General features: G+C 40.8%; 1 protein-coding gene across 4 annotated transcripts in view; it reads left to right on the top strand.

The window, feature by feature from the left end:
• Positions 1–17692, top strand: part of LOC145984024 (uncharacterized) — a 509229-nt gene that overhangs the window by 390777 nt on the left and 100760 nt on the right. For all 4 annotated transcript variants that reach the window (XM_083117339.1, XM_083117340.1, XM_083117337.1 and 1 more), the window contains one exon: positions 1301–1450. In XM_083117339.1, the coding sequence (XP_082973465.1) occupies positions 1301–1450 (150 nt within the window). The remainder of the gene's footprint in view (positions 1–1300; positions 1451–17692) is intronic.

The following is a 17692-nucleotide window of genomic DNA, read 5'->3' as shown; positions in this document are numbered from 1 at the left end:
AGTCGATATAGTGGCGGATTAACGACCTCTCGGGAAAGAGGGAGAGTGGATGAATTTTCTTTTTCTAGCTCATTATGGAAATTATGGTGCATCGCATATCAAAAGGCGGACGCAATTTACTCTTGCTCATTTAGTATTGGGACTTCCCACTAAAATATATATACGCATGTATTATCTATGTGTCTGTAAATGTATACATCGTGGTACTTGAAAACTTTCCATTGTTGGAGGGGAAGGGATTCTAATAACAGCTCTTGAAACATCAGGATATTATATAGAGTGTTTTTGTGTGTTTGTATATACATAATTATGTATACAGTGTAATAATTATTCCCCTCCAAAGTGCCAAAAATTAGCAACCAGAATGGGATTTCCACCCCACCCACATCCTCCCCTTGAATTACCGCCCTGAGTATAGACACACAGCGTACATGCACAAGGGCGCCCGCAGAGGGGACAGGGGGACGCCTGCACCCCTGAGATATCTGGGAAAAACAGTTTGTGGAAAGATGAGGATGCTTGCATTTATCAACATGGAGAAAATGCAGTAAGTGGGGGGGGGATGCCTACGCAAATTGTCCTAGTGGGGGATGTTTTATGAGAATGTTCTTAACTGAGGGGGATAGTATCACTCCACGTTCACCCACTTTGAGCACCCTGAGAAATAAATCTTGTGGACGGCACGCTGTTTTTTAAGCGAGAATGTAATGAAACAATGCGTATAGTTAATATCCAAAATAGAGTGTGGGGGAGGGACAGTTATACGTAAACAAAATTAGTACGGTCACCGGCATTATCATGAGACACTTAGATCCTGAAATAGTAGCTTCCCTGCAAGACGTTGTGTGTGCTGCCTAACTCTACGGCAATAAGTGGATTTTAATAGCAATTATTTAATGGCAACTTCTACCAGCCCCGTAGGGAAACACACACAATGTGTTGCAGGGAAGCGAGTATTTCAGGATCTAGGTGTCCCATTTTTAATGCCGGTGACTGTACATCCTGAGTTGGTAGAGGAAAACATTTTTTCTTGGAAACACTTTTCTGCTTGGCATCTTTTTTCGGAGCTACCCTCCGAAATCGGCAATATTATCTAAACGTAGGCAACCACGACGTACAGGCTCATAGTTGCTGCAAATGGATGATACTTTTCAATGATCATAAACGGAACGAAACTGCATCACTCTTTAGTTTTCGACTTTTTAAAAAAAATACCGTGCAATGTCTTTATATCCTGTTCCCTTTGTTTTTTCACCTTTAAGGAAGAAAGCTCAGAATTAATATTTGCATTTCTTTTCAGGTCTTGAGGTGATCCTCGAGGAACCAGAGGAAGAAGAAGCACAGAGCTCTTCCGTCGGATCAAGTCCAGGACCTACTTCGAGCTTACAGCATGGCTCGCTAGAGGGCTCTGAGGGTATCGGTTCCGCCGAAGGAGAGTGCTGCGATGACGGTAAGTGTTCATATTCCGACTTCTACTTCGCTTTGCATGCACTTTTTGCTCTATTCTTTTCGTTACAGAAACTGACGTTTTAGAGGTTACACAACCTTCTCACGAGATGGATTGGGGGAGGGGAGCTTGTTGTTTTTTAACTGTCCGCCGCTTACTGCAATGCGATCGAAGATATGTTACTGTGCGTTATAGACCTCTGCAGGATGTAGTGGCGTATCTGGGTGTTAGGGTCATTCAATGTCCATTGCTAGTTTGAACGCGTCTTGGGGTAGTCTCTAGACGTCAAAGTGGGTGATGATTAGTGTTGCGCAATATATCGTCCAGTGATATTGAAAAAAATATCGTCCAGGCGATATCAACTAGACGATATATCGTCATGATATTTTGGCGATATATATCGTGGCGACGATATATCGCCGATATCACGATACGGAAAAATATCGTATCGTATCGTCTGTGACGATATTTTCTTGACGATATATCGCGATATCAAATTTCCGATATCGTCCATACCTAGTGATGATCCCCGATTTGCATGTGTTGCTGCATGTACACAGAAAAAACTGTTTTGTTTGGAATTACCAAAAAACTTTGGTTGAGCTGCTTGGTTATGCTTTTTGTTTCCGATAACCAAATGTTGCTTGTAATTACTAAATAATTTTGTTTAAGAATACCAAAAAAATTGGTCAGACAAAATATGGTACTCGTAAACAAAATGATACATATGTAAGTAAAGAGAAACAAAACGTTTGGTTAAATTTACTATATGTGCGTGAGCGTGCTTTCGAATTTGAAATAATGATTGTCCAGTTTCATCGAGTGTAGTATGAAAGTCCCTTGTCGAAAATTGAAACTCATGTAGATAGGTAATTACTCGAAGCGAGTCTTTATGTTGATGTGTCACCTAATATTCTGAAAAAAAGCTCAGAAAATACTTACCTTATACTGAGTTTCCTACACCGGCCGTTAGATTGTTCTGTCAAAATGTGTACAAGAAACATAAGTTTTTGTACAACAAATAATGGTACGTTTGATTGTAATCATAATGAAAAATTGTGCTTTAACATTCTTCGAAAGATATGTGAACATCAAAGTTACAAATTAAAGAAGAAAATGTACTGCAGTGAATAAAAGTGAATCTCTCACGAGCAACCTTTTAATTCTGAACTATATAAGTAGAAGGTAAGAGTGCAGCAGCAGCACGTCAGTGCGTCGAGAGAAAACCCCCTTGGAACATTCTCTGTGACTGCAATTTCAGTACGTTTGGAACGGTCGACTGGAGGTAATTGCAGTCTACACAGTGGTTTGGTGTTCTCGAGGTACTTTGTTGAACGCCTTGCTGCGAAGGGATATCTGACTCGAACGACACTTTTCAGGTGGCCGCAACTAGGTTGTAGCCCCAAACATTCACCTGTGGAGCTCTGGTCACAGTACCAGTCCTTTCTTTCTTTCGTTGGCTCTGGTTTCTGTCCTCGTTTCTCATTGGCTGTTTGGTTCTAAAATCTTGTTTGGTAAGTGTCTGTTCCGAGACTTTGACTCTGACTCTCTCCATCACGTGCAAAGTGCAGCTTCCACACTCACTCGCCGATTGCAAAGTAGTGCAAGGGAAGCGATGCATAAAGGGCTCCCCCAACAAGTTGGGGGGTACTGTCCCTAGAGATGTCAGAGCCAGAGGCCGGAACAAGCTAGAAAACCCAAATTCCCGAAGCTCTTCCATGGATTCCCGCGATCGATCTAGGTCACCACTTGCCAACAAAAAGCAGAAACTTCCAGAGGGAACAGACTCCAGACAGAACAAGACCGAAGTAAACACACAGACACCAGTGCTGTACAATTTCCTTCTTTCGAACTACGACACCAAATACAAGACGCCAAAACATATCCTAAATCAAATCCTAAAATATGTGCCAAGAGCTTCAGTTAATGAAATAGTCTTCACCAGGAACGGAATACTTATAAAATCTACTGACCCACATTTCTCCACCATTATCAGAGACAAGGCCTCCTACCAAATTTTTGGTACAAATGCCAATATAAAGCCACTAACCTCTACACGTCCAAAGCAACCTCCTCCGCCTAAACGAGCACCAATGCTATCAGTGGTGATTCGGGGTGTTCCCCCTGAATACACCGACACAGAAATCGCTGAAGAAATTCAGGCAGAAGGTCACACCATCCACAAGTGCATGAGAATCCGAAATGACAACGGACCAACCTATATGGTTCGAATACTGACAGTAGATCAAGATACCGTGGACGAACTATTGCACAATGGAGCCTATATATATTGCCGAAAGCACAGAGTCGAACCTTCCAGGACGTCAACACCACTACCAGTGCGTTGTGAACGTTGTCAAACATACAATCAGCACACTACAACCAACTGTCCAAATTCAGCAATCTGTGGATACTGTTCTGGGCCACATTCTACCAACACTTGTACAAACATCCAGAACCCGCCTAAATGCAACACATGCTCTGAAGGACATCCTACTTACAGCTATAAATGCCAAGCCAAACCTAACCCAGAACCAAATCACCCTGAGCTTGTTGTTCCCATCCGAACTATAGATAGCTCAACCAAACCGGCAAATTCACTAATGGACCCAATCACTGTGGAAGATCTGCTACGATTCTTTACTATTACAACTCAAAACATCCAGCCATTTCTACGCACACATATTCTGGACCAAGTCATACTCGCTGCAAAAACCCTTTTCAAACTGCAGTTACACGCTACGTATACGGGACCACATGTCCATTTCAATATCAACCCTCTTGAAAACACAAGTACATCCTAAAACAGTTTTCAGACTCTTCATAACAATCATGGGCTATTATTTTCTCTTCTTAAATATTCGCTCTTTAACAAAACATAAAAGCTTATTTGAGACTGTCTTGCAGGAAAAGAATATATCAGCTTTCGCCCTGAACGAAACATTCCTAACGCCAAAACTCAAACCCAAGATCAGCGGATATACTATGATTCGACATGATAGGCCAACGGAAGCTCAACGTGCAAATGGAGGGATTGCAATTGGCTTTCGAAAATCATATCCGCACAGATAACACACATTACCACCGCATTTCAACTTGCCGGAATACAGCATAGCAACAATATATCTGAGGCACAGAAGCATTACCCTAGCAACCATCTATGTCCGGCCTGGACATCCTATACCATACAACTTTATCAATTATATTGAAAACAGCTACAAGCATTACATAATCATGGCCGACATAAATCTCCATAGTCGACCACAAGCCGAAAAGCGACAATTTCACCAAACTATAGACAGCTGCCAAAATTGCCATTTCCACCAACTTCCGAAACCATCTAGACCAATCAGCAGTACTTCTCCAGATGTTGTACATACATCGACTTCCCTCCTTACAAATAGCAACGTGGATGTACTTGAACCCATTGGTAGCGATCACGCACCTATAATCTTTACAGTTGACGCACCTGCACCAACTCCTCACAAACCCTTTCTCATAACAAGGTACTCCTACGATCAAGCAGACTGGGAACAATATCGTAATGCAATCGAAAACGCCGTGCAAAACGCAGATACGCCAACAAACGATAGGGATCTGGATGATGTAGTCCCATTACTCACTTCCGCCTGAACTGAAGCTGCGAAAAGTACCATCCCACTTCAAACCATCAATCTATATAAACCAAAATTACCGCCGAACTATCTAAAACTGATTTCAGCCTCCAGGCGTGCCTTCCGAGAGTATGTTGTAACAAGAAATCCTGAAGCGTTACGGCATCATAGACAACTCCTCCGCACGGTACAAAACTATATTATTGCATATAAAAGAAGGAATTGGATAAAAACGTGCAATACACTGGCTGATACATCACATCCATCCAAATACTGGCAGCAATTTAACAAACTCACAGGGAAAAGGTCAAGAACTACATATCCCATTATAGTCGATGGGAAATCCGTAGACGACGACCAAGAGAAAGCAAACGCCTTTGCACACCACTTTCAAGGTATCTTCACACCACAAACTGAACCATTACACAAAACAACCCTATCACGTACAGTACAACGTGTCTCAAACCCACATAACCGAGCTCTCAAACCTAACAATGACCATAGTATGGATGAATATGAACCTCTAACCTCACCTATAACACCAGAAGACATAGCATGCGCCATATCTCGGAAAAGAAACACTGCTCCAGGCTTCGACTCGGTAACCTACCGACTCGTCAGAGAGGCTCCAAGAACCTTTCTGCTCATCCTAGCCACCATATATACCCATATACTACGAACAGGCTACTTCCCGACAGAATGGAAAGTTTCCAAAATGCTGCTGTTCGCCAAACCCGGGAAACCTGTTTGCGAAGTATCCTCTTACAGACCAATACAGCTCACATCGACCCTCAGCAAAATCTTTGAAAAAGTACTTGTACGCAGATTGCACCAACACCATTTCATCCAAGAAGCTCCTACCTGCACATCAAGCAGGCTTCCGACCATCCATCAGCCTCAACGACCAACTTCTGAGATTGATAACAACTATAACAAACCACTATAACAAGTCCTTGCCATCGTGTCTTCTTTTATTCGATCTCGAAAAGGCGTTTGACAAAGTATGGCATTCGGGATTAATATATAAAGTACACAAATTCCAACTTCCTCAATGCTACATTCGCCTTATCCATTCGTTCCTGGCAGGCCGCATGGCATACATCTCTCTGAACTCGGCAACATCCTATCCCATCTTCTTGCACACAGGAGTCCCACAGGGGTCTGTTTTGTCACCGCAGTTATATTTAATGTATGTAACAGATATGCCGACCATGGATACCAGCACACACGTATTCCAATTTGCAGATGACACTGCTTTCCTAACTCTTGGGAAAACAGTTCAATCCATTAATAAAACACTCCAAAAGGCCGTAGACTCCTTTATTCGCTGGTGCAACCAATGGAAACTATCAATAAACTCTTCAAAAACTCAGGCAGTAGTTTTCCTACCTCCCCACTGTCGCTCCAAAGTACACCGAAACCCCAAACTCTTGGAGATTAAAATAGAGGGGAGACGCATCTTACCTTCAAATCACGTAACATACCTCGGGGTTACCATAGATGAAAAACTGACCTGGCGCCCACACTTAGAAAGGATAAAGAAGAAGGTAAAGAACCGCCTAAACCTATTATGGAAACTGGTGGGTACATCTTGGGGATTACACCCGACAACAGTCCTAACCACCTACAAAATGTTCTTGCGCCCAGCCATCACTCACGGGCATATTGCTTGGATTGACGCTTCTGCCTCCTTCTACGACCAACTGGAAATCTTTGAACGGCACGCATTTAGATTGGCTTTCCGGATTAAATTACCTTATCCCACAACACTACTGTATGACAGAATTTCCTTCCCGACTATTCTGTATCACGTCGAGAGCCTTCGCCAACGATACATAAACAAAGTCATGATATCCGAAAACCCAGTATTCTGGAATACCATTCATCTTGATATCCGACATGATGCAGCACCTACACATATTTATACGCCATTACAACACCTGCTCACCATGTATTCATGTTATCTAGATCATCTAGACCCACAGAAACACGAATACGGTATATATCATCCATCGCAGTTATCATGCCATATTTATCCCACCACTACAGCCTAAGCAGTACCAACAATACTCCGACTCCAAATATCGAAATCCATATTTACAATCTTCTCAACCATGCTCAAAAGTAAGATAACACATACGAATCACCAATCTTAATAAGAAAAATATTCTGCAATATAAAAAAGCACTTAGACCATCCAAAATGATGAAAGACACATAACTTACAATGAAATCACTTACCGAAGTGAGGGCATAACCCTCTCAACGGGTTAACAAAAAAAAAAAAAAAAAAAAAAACGTTAAGCAGCAAAAACAAACACGCTCGAAAATCGGTTAGATTATTCGAACTTTCTATTCGGAATGTGTATTTTGAGATCAGTTAGTTTCTACAAATTATCCACCCTACCTAAATTAGTCAGATTATAACATAAGTAATTATGAATAAATTATTTAACAAATCTTTTGGTCATTTTGACTAAATTATTTGGTTTTCCTAAACAAATGAGCTGCATTTTGTTAGATTTACCAAAATAATATTTGGTTTTGATAACCAAAAAATTGTTTACGACAAACAAATAGAACTTGACCAAATCTTTTGGTAATGGTGAACAATTGTTTGGTTGATGCCTATTTAAACAAACGTTTTGTTCACCACTACAATTTTTTTGGTTAATCCAAACAAACATTTTTCTCTGTGTAGGCGTCTGAGGAGGGGATCAATTAATTTTAGAAATCGGGGGGATATATCGCCCTTCCGTTACGTCAAAACCAGGGAGAAGGTAGCCATTTAGTTTTATTTTAAATTTTAATTGATTTTTCCTTTTATACCGTTCGGTATGGGGTGATCACTATCTATTATATTAATCCACGATTGTGGTTCCAGAAGCATAGGGGGCACCGATCACCTTTCTAGGGATATTCTCGGGAGTCCTGGGGAGTCTTGGTGGGACCAAGACCAACCAACTGGAGCGCGTGGTCGACTTTTCGATCTGCCACCAAACTTCCCCAATTCGGGTCCCCGTCATCTTATCATCACTCCTCATCGTCACGCTTAGCCAAAAGAAGCAGAAATGTGACGCTAAGTAAAAAAAATACAAGATGCAGTAAGTAACTGGAGAAAGTTCTCCGTATTCTGTTTCTTCAAGGTCAGTTTCCTAGCTAGCAAAGTAAAATTACGTTGGAAACTTTTTTTTTTGTTGATGTATCATTTTTCAGTTCACTTTCACTTTGCCTGAAACCAGTTAATGGGATCTTGCGAGGGCCAAAATTCCTACCCACAACTTACACCCTATAACCCTATAATGAGAAAATCTTTACATCAAGTACTTCTGATTTTTACCATTACCTGGCTTGTCTGTCGCAAATGATTGTCAATTGAAGAAATTTTACCCTGTGTTTTAGTGCTCCCACAACAACGGCAATTTCTCCTGAAGATAATCATTGAAAAAAAATTTCCATCACCATATTTCTGCATTTTGTTTTATGCATTGCGAAGTTCAAGAATAAAAACAAATTTACCAACGAGATTGATGACAAATTTTAACCAAGAACAAGAACATTTCTTAAACATGGACAAGAAGTAAAATAAAAGCGAACGCAAGGAATGATGATAATTTGTCTACTATTGTCTACTTCGGTTGTATAATTACATAATCGCGACGAGGAGGGGAAGGTGATAAGTAGAGATGGATAAGGAAGGTGTGGTCTTCGTTGAAGGTTCAGACATTTCATTTTCCATATTTAGTTATTCTTAAAGTGTGCCCAATAGAAGTGAATTCAAATTGTGCGACTAAACTAACAGGAACGAAGTTCAATTCGAACACTTCACCCCACCATTAGCCTGGAGTGCCTGAGGACAACAGTGGAAATTATTTATTAAGAGGAGATTTACACTGACTGCTTGTCTATTGTATCTCCGTGATATAGAGTGAACTTCCAGGTTAACCTGTTCTATATTTTTTCAACACAAATTATGCACGCTTATGTATGCTTTGCCTAATACACATGTACTTTTAAGTTTTTCTTTCTTCTCTCTTTTTCTTTTTTTTTATGAACATATGAACTCAACCCTCAGTGATTAATGCTTGAAAACCAGTATTTTACACGCTATTGGAACTGGATGTTTTCTTTATTCAACTTGGATAAGTTTTGAGAGTCCAAGTTGAAATCTGTTTTGTACAAGTGCTGCTTTAAATGTTTCCACAGCAAATTTTGGAATGCATTTCGGTATCTAGATTATTTTTCTTTGGTTTTTCTCTTTTGGCACACGCATGAAACATCGAAAAACAATGCGGCATTGCATTTTGTACTTTTATAATTATTAACTTTGGGACTAAATTTCTCTTCTGCTTTTAATATCAGGTCAGGATGTATTTGTGTTCTCCTAATAGGCACTAGGCGTACGGTCAGTGAAGTTTACAAGAAAAATTAGAAATATGGTAATTACAACACTAAGAAGATTTTTAAAAATACCCTTTTGCGTCTACATCTTCCCGTATAAAATGTATGTACAAAGCCTCCGGCAATAAGAATGGGAGACTTTGATTCTGAAATACTGCAAATGTGTTGCCCAACTCTAGGGCGAAAAGCGAACTGTAATAGAAAATCTTAAATGTCAATTCTGCTATCGCCGGAGAGTTAGGCAACATACATTGCAGGTAAGCCAGTGTTTCGGGATCTGTGCGTGTCATTTTTATTGCCGGTGACTGTACATAATACTGACGCTAACCTTAAGAAACTGAATAATTTTCATTTATGTCAATTGGTCACACGGAGTTGCTGATATACATAAGTCAAATCATTGAATTGAGTATCTTTCCTAGTTTGTCCTCGGCTACTACACAACTAATCGGAGGAATGTGACGAACATATTGATTCATGACTGACTTATTCAGTTTGCGGGGGATTTTAAACTTACTCATAACCATTTGAAGCACAATGAATTAGTCACTTGCTATTGTGGTCGTTGTAGGGCGACACCAGGCACCACTGAATTACGAGTTCGAGGATTGTTTCATTGAAAACACATTTGTTTTCCTTTGCGTACTATCAAAGGAATTGGCGTAAGGACAATATTATCGAAATGCACTTGAAGTTACTTTGATTAGTAATGGAAATGGAATGTTGGTGATTTTTCAAATGGAATGTAATTCCGTTTTGGACCAGCTTGTCTAAAGAAAGAACACCGAATAAAGAGAAGATGGTAAATCATGAAGAAAGAAAAAAACAACTTATTTCTGTTACTGTCATATCCTGGACACACCACTGAATATCCATAGAGATTGTTTTTGGCTGGATGGGTCACGCAAACTTGTATCATAACTTAGGAGCAACTACGAAAATATACTCGATTTCCTATCGGACATGTATATTCTGGTTTCTTGTTACTCGTGAATAATATTGTGTTGTCATTTTTTTACCTATTAGATGTTTCAGCATAGAAATCTCATTCCAAGAATTAAGCAGGTAATTAATAAATGTCTAGGGTGTGAGAGATGACCTTTTCAAGTCAACCTCTAATCCTCGTAATACATCTTGGAAACTGCATTATTGCACGCGGGCTAACGACGCTCTACACCAGTGTAATCCTTTTGTGTTTTCCTTTGTTTTGCCTTAATTTGTGCAGCCTCAGCTTTGTCATGAGATAGGTTTAGCTGTAGTTCTCTTTATGGAATTTATGTTTGGATTTATTTTGAATTAATGAATGAAAAATTTCAAAGGACATTGCAGGAGTCCTGTCGCACCTTTTACATTTAAGGGGCTTGTCCCCATATTATGCCACCGGTGTAAACTCCCATAATTTTATAATTGTATCTGAAACCGTGAGCTGTAAATTTAATCTAATCATCATCATCATCATCCTCGCACTTAACCTTGTACACTCTGTCCCGGTTATCTATGCAGCAAGGCCGTGCATAGCGGCAGAGAATGGGCAGAGCGAAGCAGTACATTATACTGCGAAGGCTGGTAACAACAGTCGCTTCCCCCCTCCACGCAATCCCATTCCCTCTTACGTGTTCATTAATGGAGCCGTCTCGCGTCACTACCTGCGGAGAGATTTGTTTTCGTTAACTTGCTCCAGAGATAGTTGAGCCAGAGTATAATCAGAAAGGCGACGGTATATAACCAGATTCAAAAGGAAGGAACACTTACACTATTTTTGGTGGATGATAATCAGGATAGTTGAGGATCAATATCCATGAGAGGCCACAGAAAGTATTCTGGACAGGGGAACAGTAAGGGTTGTAACGATCCACATATCCTTTAAAAGAAGGAAAATAATAGGTAGAAATGCAAAGATAATCATATTCACCTTGAAGAAATTCGTTAGCAAACTATAAATAATCCAAAACTAAATCTGAAATCACAAAGTTTGATCCAAATTCTTATGGGCTCGTGCCGTGATAAATTATAGAAGGATTTCGTAACGGGATTTATTTCTGCCTGTTAGCATTTCTCCCTCCAATTCGTATCACTTAAATACAGAGCCGTTTTCGACACTTCAACTTTAAAGATACTCTAGCGGGACATGCAATAAAGACTTGTTGCGTAAAGCCAATAGCCGCGAAGTGGCAACGTTCGCCCTCCGTAAAATTAATTCCATCTCTTTCAGAAGGCTTCAAGGGGAGAGGCAATATCCTAAATGGATAAGTTGCTACCTACTCTGTGTGTCTCCAGAGTTTACAGTTGCGATAGGTCCTTGCCGGATGATGAAAGTAATCGATCGGAGGCCCTGGCCCTGTTTCCTTCCCATTGTGCCCCTGGAAGGCTTTCTCTCCCTCATCAACCCTCTACCACCTTTTATTGATCTAAGGAAAGAAATGGAGGGAAGTGACTGTTCAGCTTCCGCAGGAAGCCTTTCTGTTTTAAGGATATTTGCGGAGCAGAAGAAAACTGGTAGTTAGTCTGGATAATAACCAACCATCAAAGCAGTAGAATGGGCGTCTCCAATAAATTAGTATTGTTATGATCTAGTATAGTTCTGGAAGAATACATATTACTTTGCTTCAGTGACAATTTTCATTCTTGGCCCTATTATTATAGAATCAGGCTGTTGTACGATTTTTAAAAATGTATTCGAATATGTTGAAGTATTGGGGATACGTATTAATTTATGTAATAACTATTATTGCGAAAGTCCTCCTTAAATAAGCAACTTAATAGTAAATTCGAAAGTTAGTTCCCGGATTCGAGTCCCGGTCAGGGTGTTATTTGTGAGTGTCCCTTCATCAATTTAATAAAATCATCACTCGTCCTTAGCCGATGGAGGCACGTAGTGGTTCGGATCCCACGCTAAACTGTAGCTCCAGTACCGATTAACCTATCTGTGCCAAGTGGACTTAAACAAGAACTCAAACTCAATCTCATCCTCATCGTCGCGATTAGCCAAAAGTGGAAGAAATGCGAAACAATTCACATGTTGCTACAGGGTTTAACCTAGTTATAGATAAATAACGAAACCTATAGAACCATCGCGTCTATAGCAACCCAACACAATACAGAAGACCAGAATGTGTGTCAGGTTTGCGTTTTTGTTTTTGCTTAGAAGAACGCATTCACTCACTGATCACACTGCGTAGCAACAGATAAGGTGTAGGAAATTATATATGGCTCTAACGCCAAGACTGTAAAAATAGGCGTTTTTTTTTTTTTTTAATCTAGCGGAAGTTTTTCCATTACTCTGAAGGTTGAATAAATTTAATTTGCAACGGTTTCAAAATTATCACCTATGGAACTCGAGCCTCTATTACGAGTATTATCTATCCCGAAGGAAAAAGCTCTCACCAAGAAGCTTCGTTATTGTGCTCCAAGTTACCATGGGAACTGAGCTTCGTTCTTTCCATCCTTCTAATGGAGCTATTCATGCAGTTCACGTATCAGAATGGCCCTCGCCCACTCCTCACACATGATCGCTACCACTTAGAGCACGGACTAAATCTGCAGATGATGGCGTCTCCTAATTTTTTTCTTATCATATTGGGTCGTTCGAGTAGCATAAAGCATATACTACCACGATCCACGATGCTTGTTCAGGCATTTACAAGCGTTTCGAGTTTATAAAAATATCATTGCGTACGACTTATTTTAAAGCCTTCTCTCAAGGTTACAATGTTTGTAATGTTTAGTGAGAGTAACTGAGTATGGGTGGCGTGATAAAATAATAATGAATATGCCGAAAGATAAAAAAACAAAATGTCGATAGTCATGAAATGTAGGTACAGTCACTGGCAATAGAAATTGGACATCTAGATCCTGAAATTCTCGCTTCCCTGCGAGGCGTTGTGTGTGTTGCCTAAATCTACGACGATAAGTGGATTTTAATAGCAAATTTTCAACGGAAACTTCTACCACCGCCGTAGACTTAGGCAACACGCATGACGCCTTGCAGGAAAACAATCATTTCAGGATCTAGGTGTTCCATTTTTATTGCCGGTGACTGTACATGCTTTTAAAGAAAATCCTGGGCACGGCACTGAAACGTTTGACTACTTTCCAGTACATTGGAAACAATTTGTCATAGCCAAGATAGATTATGAATGTGCGAGTCCATACATTTACATTAGTCCTTGCATTTGGACCGACCTTCTTTTGTGTAGTAGTTAACGTAACGTAAGTGTGCCGGGAATTTTGGTTTAGGGTCTCGAGTAGGACATGGTTCTTTTTCTTTTCGCTCCCTTCACTATTCATTACGATCGTTGCGATTGACCTCGATAAGTAGAAAACAGTTTTAAAACATTAAATATTAATTAAACAGGTAGGTAAAAAAGTAACTTTTAATGATCGTGTGAATTTTTAATCAACCATAAGTTCAACTTTCGATCACGGCTCTTGCACCTTGGAGACAACAGATTCCAGCATAGGGTTCCATTTATATGTAAATTTCTAAGTTCGTAATTGTGAAACTACAGCGCAGTTATGTTTGTTTACTTGTTTCAAAACCGTGTTAGAAGTTTGATGTAGCTGCATTATACACACGTTAGGCAGGACACACACTAGGACCAGAGCGGTGCGGAAGTCTTCGCCTGCGAAAGCTTGGCATCCTCTGGGGCTGGAGTGACGCGATGCGGAATAGAGCGGCATATTCACAGAATGAAAAACATACAATCAAGTGCTAGCTCGCCAACTGAGGAGGAAGCGCAGAGAAGCGAAATTATTCGCCTCCGAATTACCATATAGTGCTTTCCAGTCGCTGAAAATAACAAGAGTTCTGAATTGTTAATATTTTATGCATTAAGCCCGAACCGATCGTTTTATCATATTAAAACACTATTAGAATGCCAAACGATATTAGCATATCCTCTAGGAAAGTTTGCATTTTTGCAAAGGGAACATGCACGTAGAGACCTGCACAAGACCCGGAAAAAACCCGTCTGCAAGGAGGCGCGCCTACAATAATATGCAACACGCACGTCAAGCCCAGGTGTTCGAAATCGCGCAAGCGAGCTTCACGTCACAGTTGTGCACAGGCATCGATGCCTGCCAGGCTTTCCTATTACCCGGGTCTTAAGAAGACCCGTGAGACTCGATGTAGTTCTTGCAGGTAGACGGCGAGCACTACTGTCAGTGTTGCCAACGGCCATTATATTTCACTACGCATGGAAATATTTGAATTTCTGCTAGGCGCAGGTGCCTTGAGGTTGTATAACCATTGGCGTAGCAAGGGGTGAGCGAAGTGGGAGACCACCCTGGACCTCGCGCATATAGGGGCTTCGCATCCTATGAGGTTGATACGAAAAACGTAATAAATGGAAGTGAGAAAGATAGAAAAGGCTAATTTTTTTGGGCAATAAAATTAAAACATTTTTTTTATCTGGCTTTATATTCTAGTTTAACGTTATAATTTGAATGAATACGTCAAATCAGAGGCGGGCGGGAGCTCTAAGCCTAAGGGGTCCCAAAAAAGTCAAAACAATTCTCATTTCTCATGTGAAACATTAACGCAAAAATTGCTTGGACAATTTTATCCAATTATTATTTTCTTGAATAGAAAGCGCTTTGTCTTGGCTTTTCTTCTGTCTCGTGACCTTGCATAGCCTACACGATTTTAATATGTTAATGATAAAGCACCTCAAACTGCCACGGAGCAAAGTATGGGGCATTTAAATGCTCCCGGTGTTTTAAACTGAGGAAGGGTGTGGATAATATTAGTAGTTCTTCCTTCCTTCCTACAGATGCAGCTATTGCCCTCTGTAACGGGCACGAAGATGATTTATCTTCAGAATATCCTGATAAAGTTTTACGTTTCAGGAATGTGCTTAAATCTGAAATCAAGTGCTTTGGCAAAGTTTCTTCTCCTTGATAGCTCTACACTAGCTTCCAGTGTTCTCTGTATCCTGTACCACCTTCTGTTTTTTTTCCTACTCTTCAAGTAACAACCACGAAAACGGAACTTTCTCAAAATTGAAACTTAGGAAAAACTTCTGGAAGGTAGTGTCGAATGGCGTGATTCAGCCCAAATTTACCGGACTCAGTAATCTCATTCTTGAACGAGAAAGGGCAAGATCTAATGTAAAAGTATCATTCGCTGCTCAGAAGCCAGCTTTCTGTTAAGCAAGGTGGTTTGATTTAAATCAAAATTTAAATTGGGGAATTCTATTTTTTAAAAAAATCACTTATTGAAATCACTTTAAATAAAATTACAGAATAATGTACACAAGAAATTTGTAGATATCAGAATTGGCAAAATTACACCAGAGAGAAAATCTGTTTGATTGATTGATACATTTATTTGGTCAATTTATGCACAATAAGGCTAATCGGGACTGGACCTACAGTTTAAAGTGGGATCCGAACCACCATGTGCCTCCACCGGGTATCGAAACCGGTACCCCTTGATTACAAGGCGACGACACTACCACTGCGCTATAGGGGAGCAACCCCCCCGCAAAAGTATAATGTAGAACAACCACCAGTAACACAAAGTCCAAAATATTTACGATGGCACTTTTTTACAAAACTTGGTTCGTACTCCTTTACAGGTGTCAGCAGTGGTGGTAATTAGGGGGGGCGAGAGAGTGCAGTTGCTTCCCCCCCGACTTTTTGAAACTTTTGCACCACGCTAACCTCATGTATAAAGGGAAATTAAACTGTCCTTGCCCCCCCCCCCCCCCTTTGCACCTTGATCCCTTAGTTTTGGAACCCAATCGCCGCCACTGGGTGTGAGCGATACAAATGTTTTCTAGCAAGGAATAAATGTCTGCAATTTCGAATTGATAAAAGTGATGAACATTTTAAGTGCTCCTAGAACAGTTTAGAATCTAAAAGTTGGCAACGGTGACTGCGTGACTCATGTATCTGGAGACGGTGCAAAACCGGAATGAGCGTTCGCTGAAGATAAGCGAGCTTCGTCTTGCAAGGCCTTCCAGTTACCCGTGGGCTTTCGATGCTTGATGGGTCAAAACTCAGGTATATAGTTTTACTCGCCCGCCCGACCAGCCAGGCGGGCCTAGTAAGCGATTCTGACCGATATGCAGCCCTCTGCATGCACGAAAGTCAAGTGTGAAGCAATATGTAGGTTGCATTTGTACAGTTTACCTTTCCAGCTCGTCGTTCAAATATACAGAAGAAGCAAGTTTTTGTTTCAAATCCTGGCTGACATAACTTCAACAATTCATATGGTCTTACTGGTGAGACCCACTCGAAGATACACTGGAAATGACGAGAATATAGAGGTTAAAAAATACCACCCCTCCCTTCCGCAAGCCCACACTAATTGGAGCGGAAATGCAGCGGAGACTTTTCCGGCGGATGAACTCTTCCCGCTTCCCCCTCAGTTGGCGATCATACACTTGCTTACATGCATTTTTCATCTTTCGCGCCTTCGGCTCCAATCAGCTTCGCGTCGCTCCGGCCCCTTTGGCACCCAGCAACCTGTTATCAAGTGCAATCACACCCACCCCTTTGCTTTGCCCTGCTTCGCCATGCGTTGGAGAACTTGCACTTGAATACTCGTTCCTCAATGCCGCTTCCACCGCATCTACCGCTTCGCGCCACTTCGGCACCAGTGGGCGTCCAAGGCATTTTGGACAATTCCGTTCCTCCCACACTGTGCCAAGAGTTTGGATTTTTTTTCAAACATGCATTAAGTTTGTTCTAATGACATGTTCAATTTATTTCTCAGGCTATACAGTAATGTCAACTTTATTATATTTTAATACTAGAGTAATCCCCTGTGGTAAATGAAGTGGGCAAGGAAGCCACGCGTCTTAGGTTCGAACCCTGTATCAGGTATGGGCGTCTTATTGTGTTTTTTACCCTTCGTTGCATTTCATCAGTTTAACATTCTCATCGTTGCACTTAACTTGGAGAGGTAGAAAAGAGACATGGAAGGCAAAAGCACAAATGGACTGCTAGAGACATGTCGTAGTGTGAGAACCAGAGGGACTTAACTCCAATTTATCAAGCCGGCCCCTGTGGCGGAGTGGTTAGCACATCGCGCTACGACGGGTCCCGGGCTCGAATCCGGCCTGGGCATGGATGTTTCTGAATCTCCATTCATCAATTTATCATATCATTCCTCATTCCCATCTTCGCAAATTAGCCAAAAGTGGCACAAAAAGCGAAGTAAAATAAATCAAATAAAAAAATCCAATTTATCAAGTTTACAGGAGAAAGGAAATAATGTATTCATA

Source organism: Lepisma saccharinum, chromosome 2 (assembly GCF_977018435.1).
Source record: "Lepisma saccharinum chromosome 2, izLepSacc3.1, whole genome shotgun sequence".
NCBI classification, from domain to species: domain Eukaryota; kingdom Metazoa; phylum Arthropoda; class Insecta; order Zygentoma; family Lepismatidae; genus Lepisma; species Lepisma saccharinum.
Note: the sequence above shows the minus strand (reverse complement) of the source record. Positions and strands in the feature narration are given on the sequence as shown.